The following is a 21,727-nucleotide window of genomic DNA, read 5'->3' as shown; positions in this document are numbered from 1 at the left end:
TTCTTTTACATTGCTGCAGATGTTTTAGTATGGTGTTTATTTGGCTGATTGGCCTGTTTTTGTTTTAGATAGGGTATTTCTGTTAACTGTGTCTGACACGGAGGCCAGGGATATGCTTGCCTTTGCCCTCCCTCCGTGCCAGGATTAGAGACAGCAGATACCAACCTGCTCAGCTAGGGTTTTCACTTTAGTGAGCGAAAGCAAATTCTCTGCCTATAATTTTTCTTAATAGTTTAAAATCATTTCTAAATTATATTTAACTATTGATATTTTAAAAGATGTGTTTAGTTTTTATAACTACTTGAAAAGTTATGAGTGGAATTTCATTCATAAAAATTTGAGAATTATTTCAATAACAGTGTTACTTAATACTTGATTGCTATTTTACATTTTCAGTTTTATTTATTTAGCAAAGCGTTATCTTTCACTGGTTTTATACACAGGAATATATTAAGGAATGCATATAGCTCATTTCTGAATCACACTTAGGATTTGTAAAACTAGCTGTCATTTTTTTTTCTTTCTTATCCTTAGCATACATCTTATTGGTAAAGGATGGGGTAGGCAAAATAACCAGTCAACTCTAAATCCAACCCCAATTAAGAATAAGACTTTAATTATGTGTACCCGTCGGTGTGGGTTTGTGCACGTGAGTGCAGTGCCTGTGGAGGCTGCAGTTACAGGCAGCCCTGAGCTGTCCCATGTGAATGCCACCACTGCACCTCAGAAGCTCTCCAAGAGCAAGGACGTGCTCCTGACCCTTCACTGGGCTTCCCATCCCAAGGCAGCACACAATTAAGACAAGTGTTTTTTCAGTCATGCTAAAGAGAGATTCTGTCTGTAGCACCGAGGTAGACAGAATCTCTGTCTGTAGCTGTGGTTGGTTACCTTGCCGGGTGAGTTGCCCTCAGGAAAGAAATTGTCCCCATGGTAACCGAAGGACCTGTGAGTTATTATTTATTTTGTGTTATTTAGTGCGAATTTCTGTTTTACTTTATAATAATAATAATAGTAATTATTATTAGTATTATATTCTTTAGTCTTTTTTTACAGTCCAGTCATTATTCCCCCTCCCTGTCAGCTGTCCAACAGTTCCTCATTCCATTTCTCCTCCCCTGTCTGCCATCCCTGACCCTCACTCCACCAGGCCTCCCCACTCCATGGGGCTTCAAGTTCTTGAGGGTTAGGTGCATCTTCTCTCATTGAGACCAGATCAGGCAGTCCTATGCTATATATGTTTCAGTGGCCTTGTACCAGCTAGTGTATGCTGCTTGGTTGGTGGCTCAGTGTCTGAGCGATCTCGGGGGGGGGGGGGGGTAGGGGGAGGCAGGGGTCTGGGTTAGTTGAGACTGCTGGTCTTCCCATGAGGTCACTCTCTTTCTCAACTTCTTCCAGCCTTTCCCTAATTTAACCATAGGGCCCCCGACTTCAGTTCATTGGTTGTGTGTAAGTGTCTATTTCTGTTTTTAGCTGTTGTAGAGACTGGTAGGTATCCTCCTAGTGTTAATCACCAAATGGCAAGTTTTCCCTTTATTGTGGCTGGAGATCCTCCAACAGTTACCGACTCCCAGTTACCACTGCAAGGTGTAGTGCTGGTGGTTATCGAGAGAGCTTTCCTTTTAGATGTTTCTACCTCTGTTTTGGAAAGATACTTGGCAATATTAGGATAGTTCCCCAAGCATTTCTATCTAACGTGTGTCCTGTGGCCTTCTGTGCAGCAGTCCAGTAGAGGGCTTTGTTCCTGACTTAGCACCTTTGCAGTGGCAGTGCTATGCAGTGTGGGAGTCCGGGAGACACTGTCTCCCTGAGAGGTGGAGTTGCTTAGCTGTTGGCATGTATGACGATGCAGCCCTTTGGCTTCAGCATATGGTCTTCATCCTGCTAGGCTTCATTTCCCGAGTTTTTGCAGGATTTTTACCTCTCTAACCATAAAGGGTACACTTGGAATTACGTACTGCTTTTTGTGTTTTTCTGTGAGACCTTTATTTTGGTATCAGAGTAGTATTGGCCTTAACATCCATTAGGGATTATTCGGTCCCATCCTATTTTTTTGGAAGAATCTTTGAAGAGTTTTTATTCTTTAAATGTTTGGTGCAATTCATCTGTGAAGTGATTTGGGTCTGGCCTTTGAAGGTCTTTGTTTTGGTTTTAAATTTCTAATTCTGTCCTAAAGGCTTACTCTTAAGGGTCTTTTTCTTGAATCAATTTTTATAGTTTGTGTGCTTTTTTTTTTTTTTTAACTTGTCTACTTTAGGTTTTCTAATTTGTGGGCTTGCTATAGTTATTCCCTCATGATCGTCTCAGATCATTTCTGTAACAATAGTAGTAATGTCCCATCCTTTGTTCTTTTTTTTCCTTTGTTATTCTGGCTAAAAGGTTGTCAATGTCATTGATCTCTTGAAAGAACTAACTTTGGGTTTTAATGATTTTTCTCAATTGTTTTGCTTGTTCTTTATTTCATTTATTGGCATCTATCATTTTTTTTTTCTTTTTCTCTGCTTTTGGTTAATGTTGATCTGTGCCTGTAGCTTCCTAAGGAAGAAAGATTGTTGATTTTGGATCTGTTTTAATGTGGTATGTTTACAGTCATAAATTTTCACCTGCACTCTTGTGGGTTGTCCTTATAAGGTTTACAATGTGAGATTTATTTTTGTACCTCTAAAAGTATTCTCTAATCCTTTGTCATTTCACCATTGATCTCTTGTTCTGCGATTAGTATGTTGCTTGATTTCCACATTTGTGAATTTCCCAGATTTGCCTTTGTCATGATTTCTAGGTGATTCTGCTGTGGTCTCATTCTGACTCACAGCAATCTAGGTTATGCTTTGGCCTGTGAGTATCTTAGACTGTGCTTTACAGCAGGAGTCTGTTCTGCTCATTTGCTGTTTGTTAGCTCTCGTCAATCTGCAGCATTGGCCTTCTGTCTAACTAGACTGTGTGGTTATAGGTGAAGTGGTATAGTTTGTAACTATCTTTGCAAGATCCATAGCAAGTGTATCCCTGGTGTAATGACTGTCACCCTCCTCACATGCTCCCTGTCCTGCTGTCATACTTGCTTGTCCCTCGGGTTCTCTGCATTTACTTTTCCCATTGGAGATCTGTGCAGAGGAGACACATAGCTGCTGCCCTTTGACCTAATGTGCCTGTCAGAAGCAGCTTTGTCAGGTGCTTGCGTATGGTTCCTGTCTTCACCTTCTGTGCATTCACTCCCAGTCAGAGACTCAACCCCCATCAGGACACACAAGCCCTCATTCAGGCAGTTCCATCTGTGTTTCCCTTTTGTTGAGACCCAGTCTCTTCTTTACTTTGGGACCTGTCTATTGACAGGACCTCCCTCACAGATGCTCAAGTTGGTTTCTTGGCATTCTCCAGCTCCATTTCTTTCTTGCTCTAGGCAGTGTTTGTGCCCCCATCTTACTCCTGCCCTCACTTGTACCCCACTGTGTACTTAGTTACTCTTCCATTGTCTTGAGGGGATTTCTCAGTCACTTTTCTAGTTCTGGGATAAAGTACCATGGCCAAGGAAACTTTCAGCAGGAAGAGTTTATTTGGGTTTATAGTTTTCAAAAAATTGACAAATAATGTATCATGGTGGAGGCATGGCAGCCAACAGAGGGCATGGTGGCTGTCACAGAAGCTAAGGGCTTGTATCTTGCACTAAAGTGGGAAGCAAAGGGAGAAATGCCTACCCTAGTGACATATGTCCACCAGTAAGGCCACACTTTCAAAACATCAGTGTCAACTAGGGACCAAGTGCTTAAATACATGAGCCTATAGGGTCCATTCAAGTGCTTAGGGAATAACAAGAAGGCTATCTTTGTGGACTCCTGCATGAATTTTTCACAAGGCTCTGTTGCAGATGCACCTACTCTGTGCTCTGTATTTTTGTAGGGGGTGGAGGAATGATGCCCACATATGTCTTTAATAGTCATTGTCCACTGGTTATTCTTTGGGCCTGGTAAAAATACCATAGCTGATAACTTAAAGAATATAGTGAATCACTTCTCGGCCTTTTGGCTAAGATCAAGTGAAGAATATAGTGAAATAGAATTTGGTTAGTCTCTGTATTTTGTTAGGGTCTTTAATCCATTTCTATATAGTATAATTATTAAAAAGGTAGTATTTACATCTGTCTCTTATAACTAGCATTTTTTATGGTCAGTATAGAGAAAGAGGTTTTCAAAGGTTTGTTTTTCTATCATTCGTCTTTGAGAGGTCCAGAAACCTAGGGGATAAAATTTCAATTCCTTGGGAAGCATACTGGACTCCTCAGAAGGAGCCACTGACAGTGGACCTTTAGTCAATGACTGCCTTGACTTAGGGAGGCTAAGTCTAGAGCTGAGTCAGCTCCTGGGACACCTACTGGAGGAAATAACAAGACCAGAACTGAGCTGTTTTCCAAGATTCTTTAAGGTCTTATCAAATGTAGATAAACTAACATAGCAACCAATAAAAATTGTACTAATGTCATAGCTTTGCCCTCTACCAATCATATTAGGCTTTACCTAACCCTTCTGGAGAATTCCCCTAGCCCTCCATAAAATGGTCCTATGAGCTCCTCAAGTCATCTCCATTTTGACAACTGGCTTACCCCTGCATGCTTGCAATTTCTGCAGAATTACCTTTGCCTTTGCGTACTCTTTGAGTCTGGGGTCTTCCTTCAGAGATTCTTGGACCCTAACACTATTGACATTACCTGTTAGGATCTATGGCTAGTAGCATATTCAGTATAGTAGGTAAGTGGGATAGTTTGAATGAAAATATACCCCCCCACCCCCACCCCATAGGCTCATGTGTTTGAATGCTTGTTCTACAGTTGATAGAACTGTTTAGGAGGGATCAGGAGGCATTGCCTTGTTGAAGAAGGTATGTCACTGGGAATGGGCTTTTGGACTTTAAAAAGCCCATGCCACCTGTCCCTGATAGCCCACACCTTTAATCCCAGTACTGTGGAGGAAGAGGCAGGCAGAGAGGTTGAGGGAAGCATCATCTACAGAACTAGTTACAGGATGGTCATGGCTACACAAAGAAACCCTGTCTCAAAAAACAAAACAGACAAACAGAAAGCCTATGCCACTCCAGTTAGCCCCCTTCCCCCCTGCTTCCTGGTTAATATCTCAACATGTAAGCTCTCAGCTACTTCTCCAGCACCATGCCTCCCGGCTGTTGGCACATTTCCTGCCATGATGGTCAGAGACTTACCTTCTAAAACTGTAAGCAAGCTTCTATTTAACACTTTGTTTTATAAGATGCTTGGTCATGGTATTTTATCATGGCAGTAGAAAAGTAAACAAAATATTTGCATTTGAGAGGTGCTTTTTACACATTATAAATGATTGTAGTAGAAATATATGTAAGATAATAGCATTCTACCTGGGTCTGGTGGCTCACACCATTAATCTCATCACCTAGGAGGCTGAAGCAAAGATACTGCAGTGAGTTAAAGATCAACTAAGGCTGTGTATTGAGTTCCAGGCTACTGCTATAACATAGTAAGATGCTGTCATAACAAACAAGCAAGATAGACAAAAATAATATTCCAAATATAAAAGTTGGTCTGGGCAATTAACTTTAAAAGAAAAATATTATATAGATTTTGTTAAGGGGTAAATTGTGAACAGCATGCAGTACTTAAAGTTAGAGATGGTTACAAATGCTAGTTTTATTTATTTATTTATTTATTTATTTATTTATTTTTGGTTTGGTTTCTGTTTGTTTGAGGAGGAGGAATCTAAGGGCTATAGACTGAGAATACCATTTTTAAAATGATGCAGTTGCTAATTGTTTTGGAAATTTGCCAGTTTCCTCCTCATCTTTCACTGCACCTTTGCATGGCCTTGGGACTAAACAGAAGACGAGTGGAGCACCAGAGTATTAACAGATGAGATGCAGTGTTCACCTCAGATAGGGGGCAGCCCAGTCAGTGACTACTTTCCAGTCTTGCCCTGTGTCCCATGTGCTGTGCTCTGTGTGGACAAGTGGGACTGAGTATTCTGATGGTCCTGAATCCACTTGAGAATCTTAGTTCCTTTGCCTTAGAAAAATATACACAGTGTATATGGTTACTAAATTTGTGTTATTTATATAAATAATTTTCTTTCTCTCTCTATATATATATTTGTAGCATGAGTACTAGTGGATTCGACTTTAGGACCTCTGTGTAGTTGTAGACTTAGTCTATTATGGTCTTACTACAGTCTTCTGTTTGTGAACTTCAAATGAAGAAGTCATGTGCTTTCTGCCTCTCTTGTTCTAAGCCTCGGGCTGGATAGGTCTTCTTTATCAGCAACCACAACTATTCTTTCTCTTCGCTTTCTAATCTCCCAGCTCTTGATTGCTGCTCTCCATTTTCAGATGGTCACTGGGTTTCTGTATAGTCACAGGTTTTATCCAGTTATAGCGTCTTGGCCATCTCGTCTTCCTCTGGATTAGGTCTGACTCAGGTAACTATATTTCACACTGTCTTGTAGCTCTTCTCTCTGGGGTGCAGAGGGACATTTTACATGAAGGCCAGCAAAACGTTTTTGTGTGATCTTAAGTAATTTACTCAAGATTCACTGTTGTCTAGTTATTTTCAGAAAATAAACATTCTAATTTTTTTTTTTTTACTAATAGTTTGTTGTGTTTCAAGTTTAGTTAAGAAATCTTTGTGGCATATTATTTTTTATCATAAAATTCTAAACTTTTGTCAGTGTGAGTCCTAAGTATAACACTGTGGTTAAGACCTTAGCAATGCCATCTGGGTGCTTGTCAATACAGCACGGTAAGTCAATCTATTGACTAAGTATTAGTAAGAGCATTCTCTCGAGCCAGGACTGGATTGTTTAGAATGTAAATGGAGCTGTTGATGGATCTGGTGACTGATGACTTACATTCCAATTAATCAATTGTTCCATCCGTTTCTTAATCAGATCAAATATTTCCTGAGTGCACACAGCTCTTTTAGTGGTATTAGCAGAAATGAATGTTTTAGAACCAATTTTCATCAATCTCTTATAAATGCCAATATCCTTTTCACTTGTATCTAAGTGATAACATTATAGTGTAAGTGTTTGGAACACAGTACAGTACCTCACTGTCCCTTATAGTGGAATGAGGGTAGGTAAGTGACACTGTTCTCATCACTTTATCTCTTAGAAAGATTTATCTTGCCATCAGTTTAAAATTTTCATGCAGTCATTAAGTCATATAAATGATTTAAAAATCAAGTTTAATGACCAAAGATCTGATATTATAAATTCACAGTCAATGTCTATTTTTCTTTTCTAGGACATACACCGTAGCTCATCTCTTTCAGAGCTATTGGGTATGTGAGCTGGTGCAGGCTGCCTGCTGGTGGTACAGGGTGACTTGTTATGCTGTGACAGCCTCAGCTTCCTCAGAGTCCCCTCACTTTATCATCCCTTGATGTGGCTCTCAATGTGTCACATACACTAGCTGATCTTAATTTGAGGTCATTAAATCTGTCCTTTCCTGTCAACTCTTGTCAATTATACAAAATAGAATCAAGTATTCATAAGAAGTCTGTAATAGGATATAAGCAGACCAATTTAATTATTCATTTTTACTGAGGTCTAACTAGTATCAGTTATAGCTAGTGCTTTCTGTTTAAAAAAAAAAAACAATGCTGGCTTGGTCTTGGTAAGACAGGCTACCCTGTCTACACTTCAGCTTTTGCTGTAGTCTTTTCCTCTAGCACATCAGTTGCTGGAAGTCAATAATTTTGATCCATCTTAGTCTGTGCTTATCTAACATGACACGCACCTTTTATCTCCAGAGGACTTAAATTTCTGTGTGAATTGTGCTTATAATGCTCGGTGTGTTGGCTTCACTTTCATGTTAGAGATCGAAGACAATTCAGAGCATCTCACCTGTTCTTATTTGCAAAAACTAGAATCTAGTACATTGAGCTTTATTTACTTTTTCATCAGATTTTATCACATTTAAGACAGAAAAAATGAACCTGAGGAAACATTTGACTTTAGAGTTACCTGATGCACATTTTTCCTTTTCCTTATCTGTAGTTTTTCTAGTCAGTACGTGGAGAATGTTCTCCTTGACGTAATCCTTTTGACAGTGGACAACACAACAGTTTGTTTCCTCGATTGTGCATCTAGTCTTTCAAAGTGCATATAGTCTGGTGAAGGTCCCTTAGTGTAACATCAACTGATGGAAGATGGTCTCATAGCTCCTGATCTATAACCGTGCTTCAGAGTTGATTCTGATCTCAGATTTCCCGAGTCCTTTGACCATGATGATGCCCAGGCTAAGATAATGAAAGGATTAGAGAGGAAGTAGTGCTGTGCTCTGTACTTGAAGACTTTGGGGAAGAGCCAGGCAAAGTTCATATTTAATAGGGACATTGTGGGACATACTAGAGAGCCTGATAGCCAGCTTTGTAAAGGTGGCAACAGCCCAGCCAGAAACTCCTAAGAAAGTTCCTGGATCAGGCTCTTCCTGTGGTGAGAAGCGTGTGCGTGCGCTAGGTTCTTAGGAACCGCAAGAAGGGATTGAGACTCATTCCAAAGTATTTTCCCAGAAACAAACAACCCTTCAGCAGGGCCAGAGTCAAATTAGACTACCTTGAGATTTTATAGTAACAATGATGACATTCTGCTGAAACCTGCCAGTGCAGTAGCTCATCCCCTCTCCCCCGTATGCAAGCTTCTCGTCTTGAAACATTGTAAGGAAAGTACAAGCCACCCTTTCTTAGGGCGCCACTTCAAGGTCAGTTGAATCCTAAGGAAAGAACTCTCCACTTGGGTTTTATTGCAACTGCAAGTGAGCTGGAAAGGTAGGCCTCACTGTCTGTATCCTCTGTTGCTGCAGCACCGGTCATTGACTGAGTGAATGGCTGCATCCTCAGGGCAGAGCAGAAGCTATCTTGGTGTCTCTGGACAAAAGGCTGGCATGTTTGCAGTATAAGGTGGGCTCAGGATCTAGTGAATGAGATCAGCAGGGTAGAGACCCAAGCCTTCTGGCAGATAGTTTAGAAGAGATGGGGTAAGAGGATCCTGAAAATTAGTAATGACTTTGAGAACATGCTGAGCAGGCATCTGGGAGGTGGTGGTGTCTTTAGTATTCCTTAAGGAGGGAGGGAAGGGCACTGTGGGCATGAGGCGGATGGAGGGCTTTTGTGGGACTTGGGAGTTGTGTCATTTTATAATTAATTCATAGAGTACAATAAGGTTTGTGGGTTTGTAACTACTTTATAGTTATAGTCTAAGAGTACCGTGAAGGGATTCTGTGATTGACTGTAACTGACGATTATTTGTTTTCACTTTGCCTTGCCTTCTGTGGTGTTGGGGATCGAGTGAAGGCCTACAGGCCTTTGCACATACTTGGCAAGTGCAGGGCCATAGGCTACATCTCCATATCTGAATTTATGTTTTTCGTGTTTTATGGACTCCTTTCCTTTTATTGTTTAAGAATTGCTTCATCACATGCTTGTTGTAGTCTGTATTTAAATTATGGGGAGAATGTACGATTTATACATGAACATTGTAAGGTCTGAGCAGGAAGGTTCTAGTTCCTTCCTCTGTTCCCTTTTTCCCTGTATAGGTGCATTTTATGCATCTCTGCTTGTATGTGTGTGTAGCAATGCATATGGATAAATGTGTGTATATATATATATATATATATATAGGTATGCTTGTCCATAGAGCACAGAAACACATGTGTGAACACATGGATGCCCAGGACTGCATTGCATACCTATAAAAGATACATGCACACAGAAACAGGTATACAAGTTTGCAAATATGGATATTTGTAGTTCTCTAACCTAACAGATATGTGACCATGCAGGTATACCTCCTTCTCCTCTCCTTTCTTTCATTCCCTGTCCCTTCATGTCAGTGTTTATCATCTCCCCTTTCAAGCAAGTAGTTGTGCTGCAAGAATACCACACTGTAAAATGCTGATTGCAAATGCATTGCCCTCTTTTATTCTTAAACATCATCTTTTAATCCACCACCCTTAACAAGGCCTTCTGTAGCCCTGAGTGTCCTCACACTCTCTGTAGTGGAGGAAGTCCTTGAATTCCAGATCCTCTTGCCTCTGCCTCCCAGTTGCTGACATTGCAAGTGTGTGCCCACTGTGCCTCAGACATCAATTTCTCTCTCCCTCTTCATTGCCCTCTTCCTCCCTCAGTGTGTTTGTACCCCATTTTCTCCATTTGACAATATCTCCTAGGGATCTTTTCATAATGTTGAGGTCTTTTCTCCTTTGTCCTTTTAAAATTGCTGCCTCTGCTGTTTTATTTAGCTATCTCTCTAGTCCCCGTACCAACCTTTCATTATTATAGACTGCTGCAATGAGTAGTTCTGTGTGTGTGTCATTTAGTACATTTTGTGTTTGCTGCTATCTCTAGGATCAGTTCTCAGAAGAGGGATGAGGAGTATGGTCTGGGGTAATTAGATGGCTGTGATTCAGATTTTTCCCCTTCTGAAACTTGATGGGTTTGTTATTATGCAATAGCACTTACCTGGGTATTAGCATTTTAGCTGTGCTTATATTACTGAGCATTTTATGATGGTCAATTAACATTTTATTAGCAAGGTAATGTCAGACTCTGAGATATTTTTGTATGTATCTTATTATCTTGTCATCATCAAAACATAGATTAAAAGTAGAAATGATCTAGATAGCTTTCAGTAGTTGATATTAAACCTTAATTGACATGGGCTAGGGTCGTAGCTCAGTGGTAGGACACTTGTCTAGTGTGCTCAAGGCCCTGGTTTTGAGTCATAGTATCATGCAAAACATACAGAGATACTGTTGCACCATTATGACTAAAACAAAAGTAAGGGTACCAAACAGGACATAAGTGATTAAAAAATAGATTAGGGACTATCTTTTTACAGGTTTATTCTCTGAGCCAAATGACGTCATCTAAAACCAAGGCTTTTTAAAGCTGTTTGTTCTTGGCACTGTTTCGATGAATCATTTTCCAAATCCTAATGTGCCTACATCTGCTTCGAAAATACTTATAACTCAGGAGAAACTTCCTTCAGTGCAGTTACAGATGGTGACATTTTCTCCTCTACCTCCAAGGTTCATGTTTTATCCGCACGGACCAGCTAGATGGTGAGACTGACTGGAAGCTGAAGGTGGCGGTGAGCTGCACACAACGGCTGCCAGCCCTCGGGGTGAGCTCCACTGTGACACTGTACTTGCTTTTTAGCAGTAGTAATGGGGTGGTAAGGAAGTTTCTGTTGATACTAGCTGACTAATTTGAACACATTTAAGCCTGCAATTTGTCATTTTCTTATTCCTCAAGGCCATTAAAAATGATGTAGTTTTCTAGTGCACAGCCTATTTTAGGTAGTTTTGAATGTTCCTACTGATCTGACACTTAGGCTGTCTATATTTTTATCTGTCTTAAAATTTCTCAGATAAGTAATGTGTCAAGCTGTGATGGACTGGAGAGTCTGGTGCTGGGAGTTGCTGCTTACGGGGTAGCAGGTTGAAGTGTTCTGGGAGAATAGAGCTCAGACCATGACTGAGCCTAGTCCTTGAGCCAAGTCTTTTGCTGCAGCTTTTCCTTCTGAGGACAGGAGACTTTGATTTGGAGGACGTGAATGCTGCTATGTTTCTTAGGCTGAGGGAAGGGGGAGAGATAGTTTCAGACCACACTTTTAACAGTTGCTGAGTGAGTCCCCTATCACTTACTACCCAGGAAAGCTGCAGGGAGAGATTAGAAACAACAGGGTCATAGATGTGTGTGGATTCCGTGATTTCTAAAGCAGCTTTCATAGATATCAAGAATCGCTTCTGCTAGTACACCTGACTTTCCCTCTCCCTTCTCTTCCTTCCTCCCTTCTTAAAAAAATACCCTACAGTTAGAATAGTTGTTGTTTATGTGGTGTTAATATTTTTGTTTTTATATATAACACCAATCTGAACACAAGCAGCTTTGTCTTCTTACATAATCTGCTGTCCTTCTGTGACCAGGAGAAGGATGGAGATTATCACGAGAAGGGAGGCCTCTGGGGAAGAGTGTCTGCTTACAGCAGAGCAGTAAGTCTTCACAGTATGCCGTGTCTTCGGTGGCAGGCGCGTTTGCCTCTGTGTGTTGAACTATGGAAGTTAAATGGCTGAGACTTGGGCAAATTTTCCTTTTTTGGGTATTTTAGTATTGCCTATATTTAAGGTAATTTCTAAATTAGGATTCATTCCTTATATATTTCTTTTGTATCTTTGCTAGAACCAGTTGGACCCTAGCCAGGTGTTCGTAGTCCTTCCTGTATGGTATATTGTCCTGTAGTCACTGGCTTGGCCTCCTCCTCCATGATTTTGCCCCAGCATTTTAAAACTGGAAAACACATTTTTACCTCTGGTGCCAGAAAAATGAGCCTGGGCCCATTTGAGACACATGTAGTTTCTGATCTTGAGTTGGAGTCACCCTGTGCAGTTCACCAGCTAGCTTCTGCTGATCTGTTGTAGTGGCAAAAGAGAAATCTTGCATTTTCTAACTTAGTTGTGAAATGTAGACATTGAGAGAAGGCATGTAAACCATGTGTTCCTCCTTTAAACAACGTCTTAGAACTATGGGGTAATACAGTCTTCACGGTTTTATAGTCATCATCTGAAACCTTCAGAGAGTTCTGGCCAAACATAATCAGACACATATCATCAGGGGAAATTTTATTTTAGAAGATCTACCTATCATAAAATACAGATGGAAATGCCTCGGCTGGGTAGAGAGTATGGCTAGTTCATTGCTTTAACCCTGATTATGTAACAATCAGACTTCCATCCGCTGTGTACTAGAAATATGTATCTCTTTCTTAGTTAGTTATCTTCACCCCCTTTGCCATTTCTCTCTGGTGTGTGTCATTGAAAGGTGTGTGATGATTGCGGGAGGGCACAGCACCGTCCACACAGATAGAGCAGATGAGCACAGTGTGCCTCCTTTTCTTAAGGAGGTGGACACTGCTTCTGCTTTATCTTTATGTAGCACAGTAGCGCCATCCTTCATTCCCAAACGTTTATGTTACGTGTTTTACACAATATATTGTGATTTTTTCCCTTTTCTTAACTCCTTGTAGATGCTCTCAACCTCTCTACCCAATCAACTGTATTTTTCCTCTTCTCTCTTTCTCTATCAAAATAAAAACAAACTCAAAAATGAAAATTAAGCAAAAAGCTAATAAGGAAAAAAAAAAAAGAAAGAAAAGCAACCACCCAAACTAAAAGCAAACCACAACAAAAAACCCAAACAAACCATGCAGTATATTTTGTTTGCCAACTACTGTAGAAAACTGATTTTTCCCTTTCTACTATTGCGGTGAAAACATCTCATTTAAGATTGAGTGCTCCCAAGTTTCATATTCTCTGCACATTGTCCAGTTGTGGTTCTCTGTGTTCTGTACACAAAGAAAACTTTCCTGATATGAATTCAGCAAGCCACTGATCTGTGGGTATATCATATGTCATTAGGAGTCTTTATTGCTATATTGCTTTAGCATAGTAGTAGTTAGTAGTAGCAGTTTTTCCCCATGGCCTGTCTAGTCTCACTTTTTTGGCCACTTTCACAGTGTCAGGTATGAGTTATCTTATGGAGTAGGCCCTAAATTCAATAGAAAATGTGAGTGGTTACTCCCATAACACTTAGGTCACTATTGTATCAGTGTATCTTGCTGTGAGGTTGCTGTTTTGTTAGGGTTTAAGAGTCACTAAAGAAGCCAGTGGTGGTGGTGGTGGTGGTAGCGGCGGCGGCGGCAGCGCACGTCTTTAATCCCAACACTTGGGAGGCAGAGGCAGAGGCAGGCAGATTTCTGAGTTTGAGGCCAGCCTGGTCTACGAAGTGAGTTCCAGGACAGCCAGGGCTATCCAGAGAAACCCTATCTCGAACCCCCCCCCCAAAAAAAAAAAGAGGCACCAAAGAATGATACCCCAGACTCAAATAGTATATAGAAGCAAAGAGCGGTTATTCATATGAACTTCCTGCATGCAGGGGTTTCCCCCTTTGGGAATGGAGACCCCTAGTAGCTCCCAGGCCCAAATTTTACTGTTAGGGGAATCCCAGGAAGGGGTGTGTGCTCTTTTACCTTGAATGGTTAGCTCTATCTCTAGGAGTCTGACTGATTCTACAGTTGTTAGGCTCTGGAGACCTCCTTGGAGTCCCTTACTCATTCTAGCTACCTATTCTTCAGGTCAGATGACAAGGTGTCCTCAGATTGGCTGCCTATAGCTATGGTTAGGTGACCACAGGTTCCTGGATCCAGGTTCTCATTTATGGGAAACAGAAACTTAGGCCTAGTCTCCCAAACTGCTCTTTGCAGCCTGTCATGGACTCAGCCTGGCTCTGGCTAGCTCAGTCCTCTCAGTTTCAGGTCATAGGGTTTGTAGATGATTAATTTTCATCTGCAGTAGCATGCGGAGTACCTTGCACAGCCCCATGAATGTCAGCAGGAGTAAAGTTTCTAGCTGGACATTAACTCAGTTCTTCCATGTTTGATGACATAGATAAGTGGTGTTCAGTAGGTGGGCCTCACTATCAGGATGTAGAGAGTAGCCATAGCCAGTGGTGTTCAACCTGTTTGTGACCCTTGGCACCCATGCAAAAGCCAAACCTGTACTTATTATCGTGTGCCAGGAAGACAGGCAGGCAGAGCCCTAGTCTCAGTTTAGAGACACTCTTTCCAAAGACAGGAGACAGCTACTAAGGAACACTATTAAATCTTGACTTCTAACCTCTAAATGTGTGTCCTCTCCCCACCTTATTCAGAACCAAACATGTAATGTGACACTGGGTCCTGAGCTGCGGTTGAGGACTGGGAATGCATTTTACTTTCTGTCTGGTGTAAATGTATCTTCTTTTTTTTTTTTTTTTTTTTTTTTGTAATTTTGTAATTATATTTAGGTACAGAAAACTTAGTGTACATTTAACTGAATTTAGTGACGAGTTCTTTAGCCTTTGCTTTTCCAGATTGGCAATGCGAGCCACAGACTTACCCAGGACGTTGCCTCCCCAGTGGCGACAGATCTCGTCAAATCTGTCATTATAATTGGTCCTAATAGCTTCCACCAGCTTAGCCAGAGCACCCTTGTCTTCCGAGTTAACCTGTGTGAAGGCAACAGTGGTGCATGTCTTCCTGTGGGCCAGGTGCCCCAGGCTGGCCATTCCCTTGATGATGCAGCAGGGTACCCCCATCTTTCGACACAGGGCAGGTAGGAAAACCACCAGCTCAATGGGGTCTACGTCATGGGCAATCACCACCAGCTGAGCCTTCTTGTTCTCCACCAAGGTAGTGACTGTATTGACTCCTGCTCGGAGGACAGGTGGTCTCTTAGTTGGGACGTCACCTTTGCCAGCAGCTTTCTTCTCAGCACGGGTCAGTAGCCTTTGCTTCTTCTCTTGCTTTGTCTCTGGGCAAGCTTAAGCAGCTGAGTAGCTGTTTGCCTGTCCTGGGTAAACTGGTTAATGGCAGGAGGGACTTTGAGCCACTTGTAGAGGATGGCTCTTTGCCGCTGCAGCCTGATGTAGTGAGGCCATTTGACGAAGCACGTTAAATCTCTTTTGGGCTGGATATCCTGTCCAATGTCGAAGTTCTTGGGTCTCTTCTCAAACCAGAGGGTTGACCACCTTCTTGGCCTCCTGCTTCTTGACGATGGCGGGGGCGGCTGGGGCCACTTTCTTCCCCTTGGCCTTCTTCCCTTTGGGCATCTTGCTCGGCTGCTGGAGAGAGGTAAATGTATCTTTTATTCTCCTAATTTAATTGTCATTTCCCAGGCTCACTGCTTATGTCTGTTAACCTAGTCCTAGCCCTGGAAGCTTCTAGCCTCTGTACAATCCTATCTAGGCCTAGAATGATTCCACCTCCTGAGGTTACTGCTTCATAAGCTCACCCCTTCTTAGTTCTTTCTGATCTCTGGCTGGCTGGTTTAACACAGCTGTTCTGTTTCAAACTCCTCTCCAAGATGACTGATTCAATCTGGCTTTTCTCTTTAGGCCTCTCCTGAATTGGTCTCATACTAACTTTGGCAATATGTTCTAATTTTATGGCTCCTTCTTATTCTCTGGCTTGTTCTGTCTTCATCCTATCTCTTTAAAACTCTTGGTAAAACTGCCTCTGTTCTTGTGCGTGGGCTTCCTCAAATAGCTTCCCTTTTCTCTGTGTTCTCATGAGAGTTGGGCATATCCTATTCTGTCAAATCTTTCACTTTGTCTGCCACTCAATTAGATAACATTTCAGACATGGGGGCTTCCGTCTCTAAACTAACTTTACCTTCATTGTTTGGGATTAAAGGTGTGTACTAAGGGTGTGTTTGATAACATTTCAGACATGGGGGCTTCCGTCTCTAAACTAACTTTACCTTCATTGTTTGGGATTAAAGGTGTGTACTAAGGGTGTGTTTGCATCCCAGCCAAAGGGATTAAAGATGTGTGCTAAGGCTGGGCCACACCACAACTAGAAATTGTACTTTTCAGTAAATCTCAGGATTCACAGTATGACCAAATATCTTGCAACAGTCTGCTGAAGTATCCAGTTATTCATGAATATTGTTGATCAGGGTGAGAAAGTTTTTTCCTAGTCTATTTTGCTCAGAGACTTGAGAAACTGCTGACAAGTCCACTCCATATATGGGTAAAGCCAGATGCATCTAGCAGAGTCAGGAGCAGAGAGAGAAAGTAACAGAATAGATATGGCCAGGATCAGGGAAGTAGGAGAGAGTGGAACAGTGGGCATGGCAAGATAGCAAGAGATAGAGAATAGAGCACAGCAGGAGAGAATAAGAGAGAGTAGTACTTGGAAATGACAGAGACCAGTTAGAACTGCCAGATTCTAGAAGGATGAGTAGCTGCGAGAAGAGAAGCCCAGGCACTGGAATGAGTTTAAGGTAAGGGAGAAGGAGAGAAGGGCTGGGATGCTAGCATGGACTCTGAGATGTCTAACAGTTGCTTGTGATACTGAGGGAGTCTGGAGGCCAGCATGAGCTTTGATATGCAACAGCAGGTGACTACTGCGTCCCTTCTGCCAGAGGTAAGGGAACTGACTTTTTTTGCAGCTGGGAACCTGTTTCACAAGTTCCTGAGGAGTGCTGCTTTTATCTTCAGTCCATAAATCCTCCGAGAGTTCAGTTTTAGCTCATTTCTAAAGAGTTGGACAGCCTGAGGCCTAATAGTAACAAATGGGTTTTCTTTTCTTTTTTTCTTTTCCCTTCCCTTTTCCTTTTCCTTTTTCTTTTCTTTTCTTTCTCTCTCTCTTTCTTTTTTTTTGAGGCTTTTCTGTATCCTTATGTGATCCTGTGTTTTTTCTTTTATTAACATATTAATACATAATGTTGTCTGCCCTTATACTGGCTTTGTTGTTTTCTCCTGTTGGATATCTTTTTCATATATTGTATAGCATCTGACTTCTGTGGATTTTCCTGGGAGTAGGGGAGACTGTGTGTGTGTGTGTGCACAAATATATCAAAGGATATTGATTTGTACTGGTTTTACTTCATGCCTTTTATTTGATAATAAGGGATATGCTGCCCATAAAATATTTTATGGAGTCTTTTTGCCTCTTGTATTTTTAAAATAGTTGACATCAGATAAATGCTACTGTTTTTTATATGTTTGGACAGATTCACCTTTGAAACATCTGGTCCTAGAGTTTAGCTTTCTGCAAAGTTTTTAATTAGGAATAGAATTTCTTTACGAGATAGAAAGTTGATTGGATCTTTCATCAGTGCATGATAATTCTAAAGTTAGAAATTTCATTATCTTTGTCATTTTTAGGTATGTCTGTATTTGAAACACTTAGTCCTTGTTACAGGTCACACTTAACTGATTCACATGTCTACTGGGATTTATTTATTTGTAATGCTGGATGTTATAAAAGTTATAATCAATGTTGAGAAATTTTTCCTTCCTTTAGTGCCTCTAATCAACAGTCTTAGTTCAAAAACGTGTAGATCAGCATCATCTTGTCAAGGCTTATTCTTAAATGTTTTAGGGTGGGCTCCATTGTGCTGTCATGAGGGTTTAGTCCCAAGACAAGACAAGCTCCTTCTGGGAACTACTAAACTGCTTTACCCGACTGTACCTCTCTCAAAACCTGACCACTTCTGAACTCTGCAGCTTCTAAAGCGGGCCAGCTTGGGGGTTAGCAAGTACCTGGTCAGTTTCTACCTTGTGTGCTTGGTGTCACTGTGGGTAACAGACTCCAGTGGAGCCCTCTGCGGACTTGTACAGTTCTTTGTCTTTCCCTCCCTCCCCAGCAACTGCAGGCTCCCTTACCACAGCTTCCCTGCACTCAGTCTCTGTGTCAGAGCCCTGCCTCTCCTGCTTGCCATCTTCCCTGTCCAGTGAATCGCTGCTTCATGTCAAAGGAGTGGGCACACAGCTATATGTCTATCCACCCTCAGGTCATTGTGTCCCTTTCTGAATATGGCTGCTTCCTGTATTTAATCCATTTTTACAATTTTTTCCACTGAGAAAGCAGGTCTCACATTAGTCCATTTTCCCCTTACTTTAATAGCAATCTATCCATTGAACATGCCATGAGTAATAAAATAGGAGAATCTCCCTCATAGGTTATCCTCCACCCCTTGTATTTAGGAGAGTATATCATGTATACTGTTTTCCCAGAAGGACATTTAAGTAACTGTGTTTGGGGTCATTTTTTAATGTAAGATTTTACAAATGTTTCTGAATTTTTATTGTCTGTTTTTGAAATATTCTCACCCTAGGCCTCCAGGGATAACAGAATGCACTATCATGCCTAGTATATGTTAGGCTTTACATAGATAATCTTAAAACGTGTAGCCACATCTGTAATCTCAGCCATTTGGAGACTGAGGCAATAGGATTGCAAATTCATGTCCCACCCCAGCTACAGAGTAAATTCAAGACCAGCTAGGCTAGACAATATGAGTTCTGTCTAAAACTAAAACGTGAAAGAAGCCAGGCTATATAGCCCAGTATTGCATGCCGAAAGTGCTACCTAGCACCTTGGATGCCCTGCTCTCAGGTAATCCCCAGTACTTACAACATCCAACTAGAATCTATGTTTTTGACGTTTATATAGATGTTTATGTTTGTGTATATAGTGCTTGTATTGGTAGTTTGTTGTATGACACACCAGTATCCTAAAGTTTTTCTTTCTTTTTTTTTTTTTTTTTTTTTTTTTTAAAGTGGATATGGTTCTTTGTCGCCTGCCTAGACTGTTCCTACTTTTATAGTCTACATTATTTTCGGGTAATTTCTATCGTCCATACTAAACCTCTACTCTATCTAGTGTCTGTACAAAACACAGCTCTCACCTCAGTGTTAATAAGAGATAGGTTATTTTCTGGAGCTGAAATTGAGTGACCATAAATTTTATGGGCCAGAGGAAGTGCCTTAGAGGGCCCATGCTGAGGCAAACCCCCTGTGGTACTAGCTATACAACAGGTATAAAAGGAAGTTTATTTGGGGCCATGAGAAGGGAGTAGAGGCAGGGAAAGAGAAGGAGAGAGGGAGAGAAAAGAGAGAGAGGAAGGGCAGGGAACATATGGAGAGACAGAGGGGGAGGGGGAGAAGAAAGAGAAGGAGAAAGGGGGGCAGAGAGGGAGAGAGAGAGAGAGGTGGTGATGGTCAGAGAGAGCTAGCTAGAGGCCAGTCTTTTTATAGCAAACCAGGCTCTTACTGGGCTGTTGCTAGGTAACTGTTGGGCGGAGCCTAGAAGAAATGCTAACACAGACCTTATAAATTCTATGTGCAACTGTGGTAAGAGATTCGTGAATTTTAAAAACCTTTTACATTTATTTCATGTGTGTCTGTGTTTGTGTGCACAGTGCACATGTGAGAGGTCAGAGGACACCTTGAGGTACTAGTTCTCTCTCTAGCCTGTAGGTCCCAGGAATCAAAGGGAGATCATTAAGAAAGTGTGTTTTCCCACTGAACCATCTTACTAACCCTCATGAAAAATGTTTTCTTTTCTTTTCCTTTTTCCTTTTCTTTTTCTTCCTTTCTTTCTCTTTAATTTCTTTCCTTTTTTTTTTGTCATAAATGAAGGCACATTTAATACATTGGTGGGATGTCAGGTAGGTTACAGAAACATGAAGGTACCTCTGTGATAGCACAGATGACATCTCAGTCTGAGCTGGTGGAAGCTGATGGTCTGTTAATCCATTTATAGATGATTTACCCAGTGATCATAAGATGTTTACAGGCCAGTGTTAGTTAGGTGGGCAGTGAATGACTACTAAAGGGGGGCTCAAAGGTAACTCAAGATAATTTGGCATTGGACCTGCAACACTAGTTGGGAAACTCCATAATCATAAATGTTCTAATTAGTCAGCATTAATTTCGGGTGAATTTCTGAGTGAGAAATCAAAATCAAACAACCAAACCATGTTACTCACCCTCACCAGTACTGTTTCCTGAACAAAGTAATTTTTTTCTACAAATTTAAAATTGTTCTCAATTGGTTATATGGTTTCCAGTCTTCCTCATTCACAGGCAGATGTGCCTGTGACCCAGTGCACTGCATGCTGCAAGGCAGACCTTCAGTCTGTCCTTTGACCGCTAGCTTCATGGTTTCCTTTGCTCTATGTAAATGTGTCGGATTGTGTCGGGGTCAACACTAGCATGTTCTCCTCTGTGTTGTTTGGTTTCCTGGTGTGCCCTAATGCTACTTTTCTGACAGCTCTTATTTGTCATTTTAATCACTTCAAGTGTCTGTCAGTAGGTGAAGTCAGAAGGGTCACTAGCAATTATAATGCTGCAGTTACTGAAATACTCTAGGCTGGTCCTTAATGTCCAGGGCCCCACAGATGATGAAGCCACCATGCAGTTAAGTCTTCAGCCACCTGTGCTCAGAGTGAGCGTAGCCAATCAGCTCCTTCCCCACTTCCCACTTTGACTGGGCGGTCCTTTCACTCCTTTTATGAATAACGTGCTAGAAAGATAGCTTAAAAAATTAGTATACTATTTGCTGTCTAACTTTGACTGATTTCTCTTTTTATCACCATAGGAAGTCATGCTTTATTATAAAAGGATGTTCTCTTCATTTTTATTAATGGAAAATATATATGATAATTTATATTTAAAAGTGTTTAAAGATATATATTACATATAATGAAGTATTTAAAGAGGTATACTTTTCATATAATGCTACTTTCAAATTTTATGCCTAATATGGTTTGATAGGAAGTATGAATAAATTTGAGTGAAACAATTGTGTAATTCATGAAATTACTGTAATTTTTTATTTGGTTATGTATGCACTAACAAGAATATTTCCTACAAAAGAACGGACCTTCCTATGCATGGGCAATGATAAAGCTGAACACGTTTTGCTATTCCATAGAAAAGAAAGTTCTGATCTTACTGTGGACAGGCAGTTTAGTTTGTCATCACTTCATAGCTTACAATGACATATGTGTCACTTGTTTTAACTCCTGTGACTGTGAGTGATGGATTTGGAGATACTTTGTGTCACATCACCAGTAATGTCCCTCCTAGCCCTGGAAGTGTGGTGCAGGGCAGGTGGACCACTCGTACTACAGCTCTTTTTTTTTTTTTTTTTTTCCTGAGCTGTTAATGTGGTCAAAGCTTGGGGCTTGGGAGTCCTGTGACTGAGCTTGCACTGCTCTACTGCAGTCCCAGATGTGGTTTCTGCCGAACAGTTTCCAGACACTGTAGACATTTGGGAAATATGCTTCTGGCTTTTGTGATCAAGCAAATTTATTAACAACCATGAGGCCCCAGCAATTTTCAATAAATCATGACTTGCTGATTTATTTC

At 41.1% G+C, this 21,727-nt stretch overlaps 1 protein-coding gene across 2 annotated transcripts in view; it reads left to right on the top strand.

Annotated features, from left to right (window-relative positions):
• Atp9b (ATPase phospholipid transporting 9B) overlaps positions 1 to 21,727 on the top strand; it is a 194,711-nt gene that overhangs the window by 58,309 nt on the left and 114,675 nt on the right. For both annotated transcript variants that reach the window (XM_021150340.2, XM_021150339.3), the window contains exon 8: positions 11,056 to 11,150. In XM_021150340.2, the coding sequence (XP_021005999.1) occupies positions 11,056 to 11,150 (95 nt within the window). The remainder of the gene's footprint in view (positions 1 to 11,055; positions 11,151 to 21,727) is intronic.

The sequence above is a fragment of the Mus caroli genome, unplaced genomic scaffold (genome assembly GCF_978045245.1).
Source record: "Mus caroli unplaced genomic scaffold, Mus_caroli_1 scaffold_19, whole genome shotgun sequence".
Classification (NCBI taxonomy): Eukaryota; Metazoa; Chordata; class Mammalia; order Rodentia; family Muridae; genus Mus; species Mus caroli.
The sequence above is the reverse complement of the archived record's forward strand: the minus strand, read 5'-3'. Positions and strand labels throughout refer to the sequence as shown.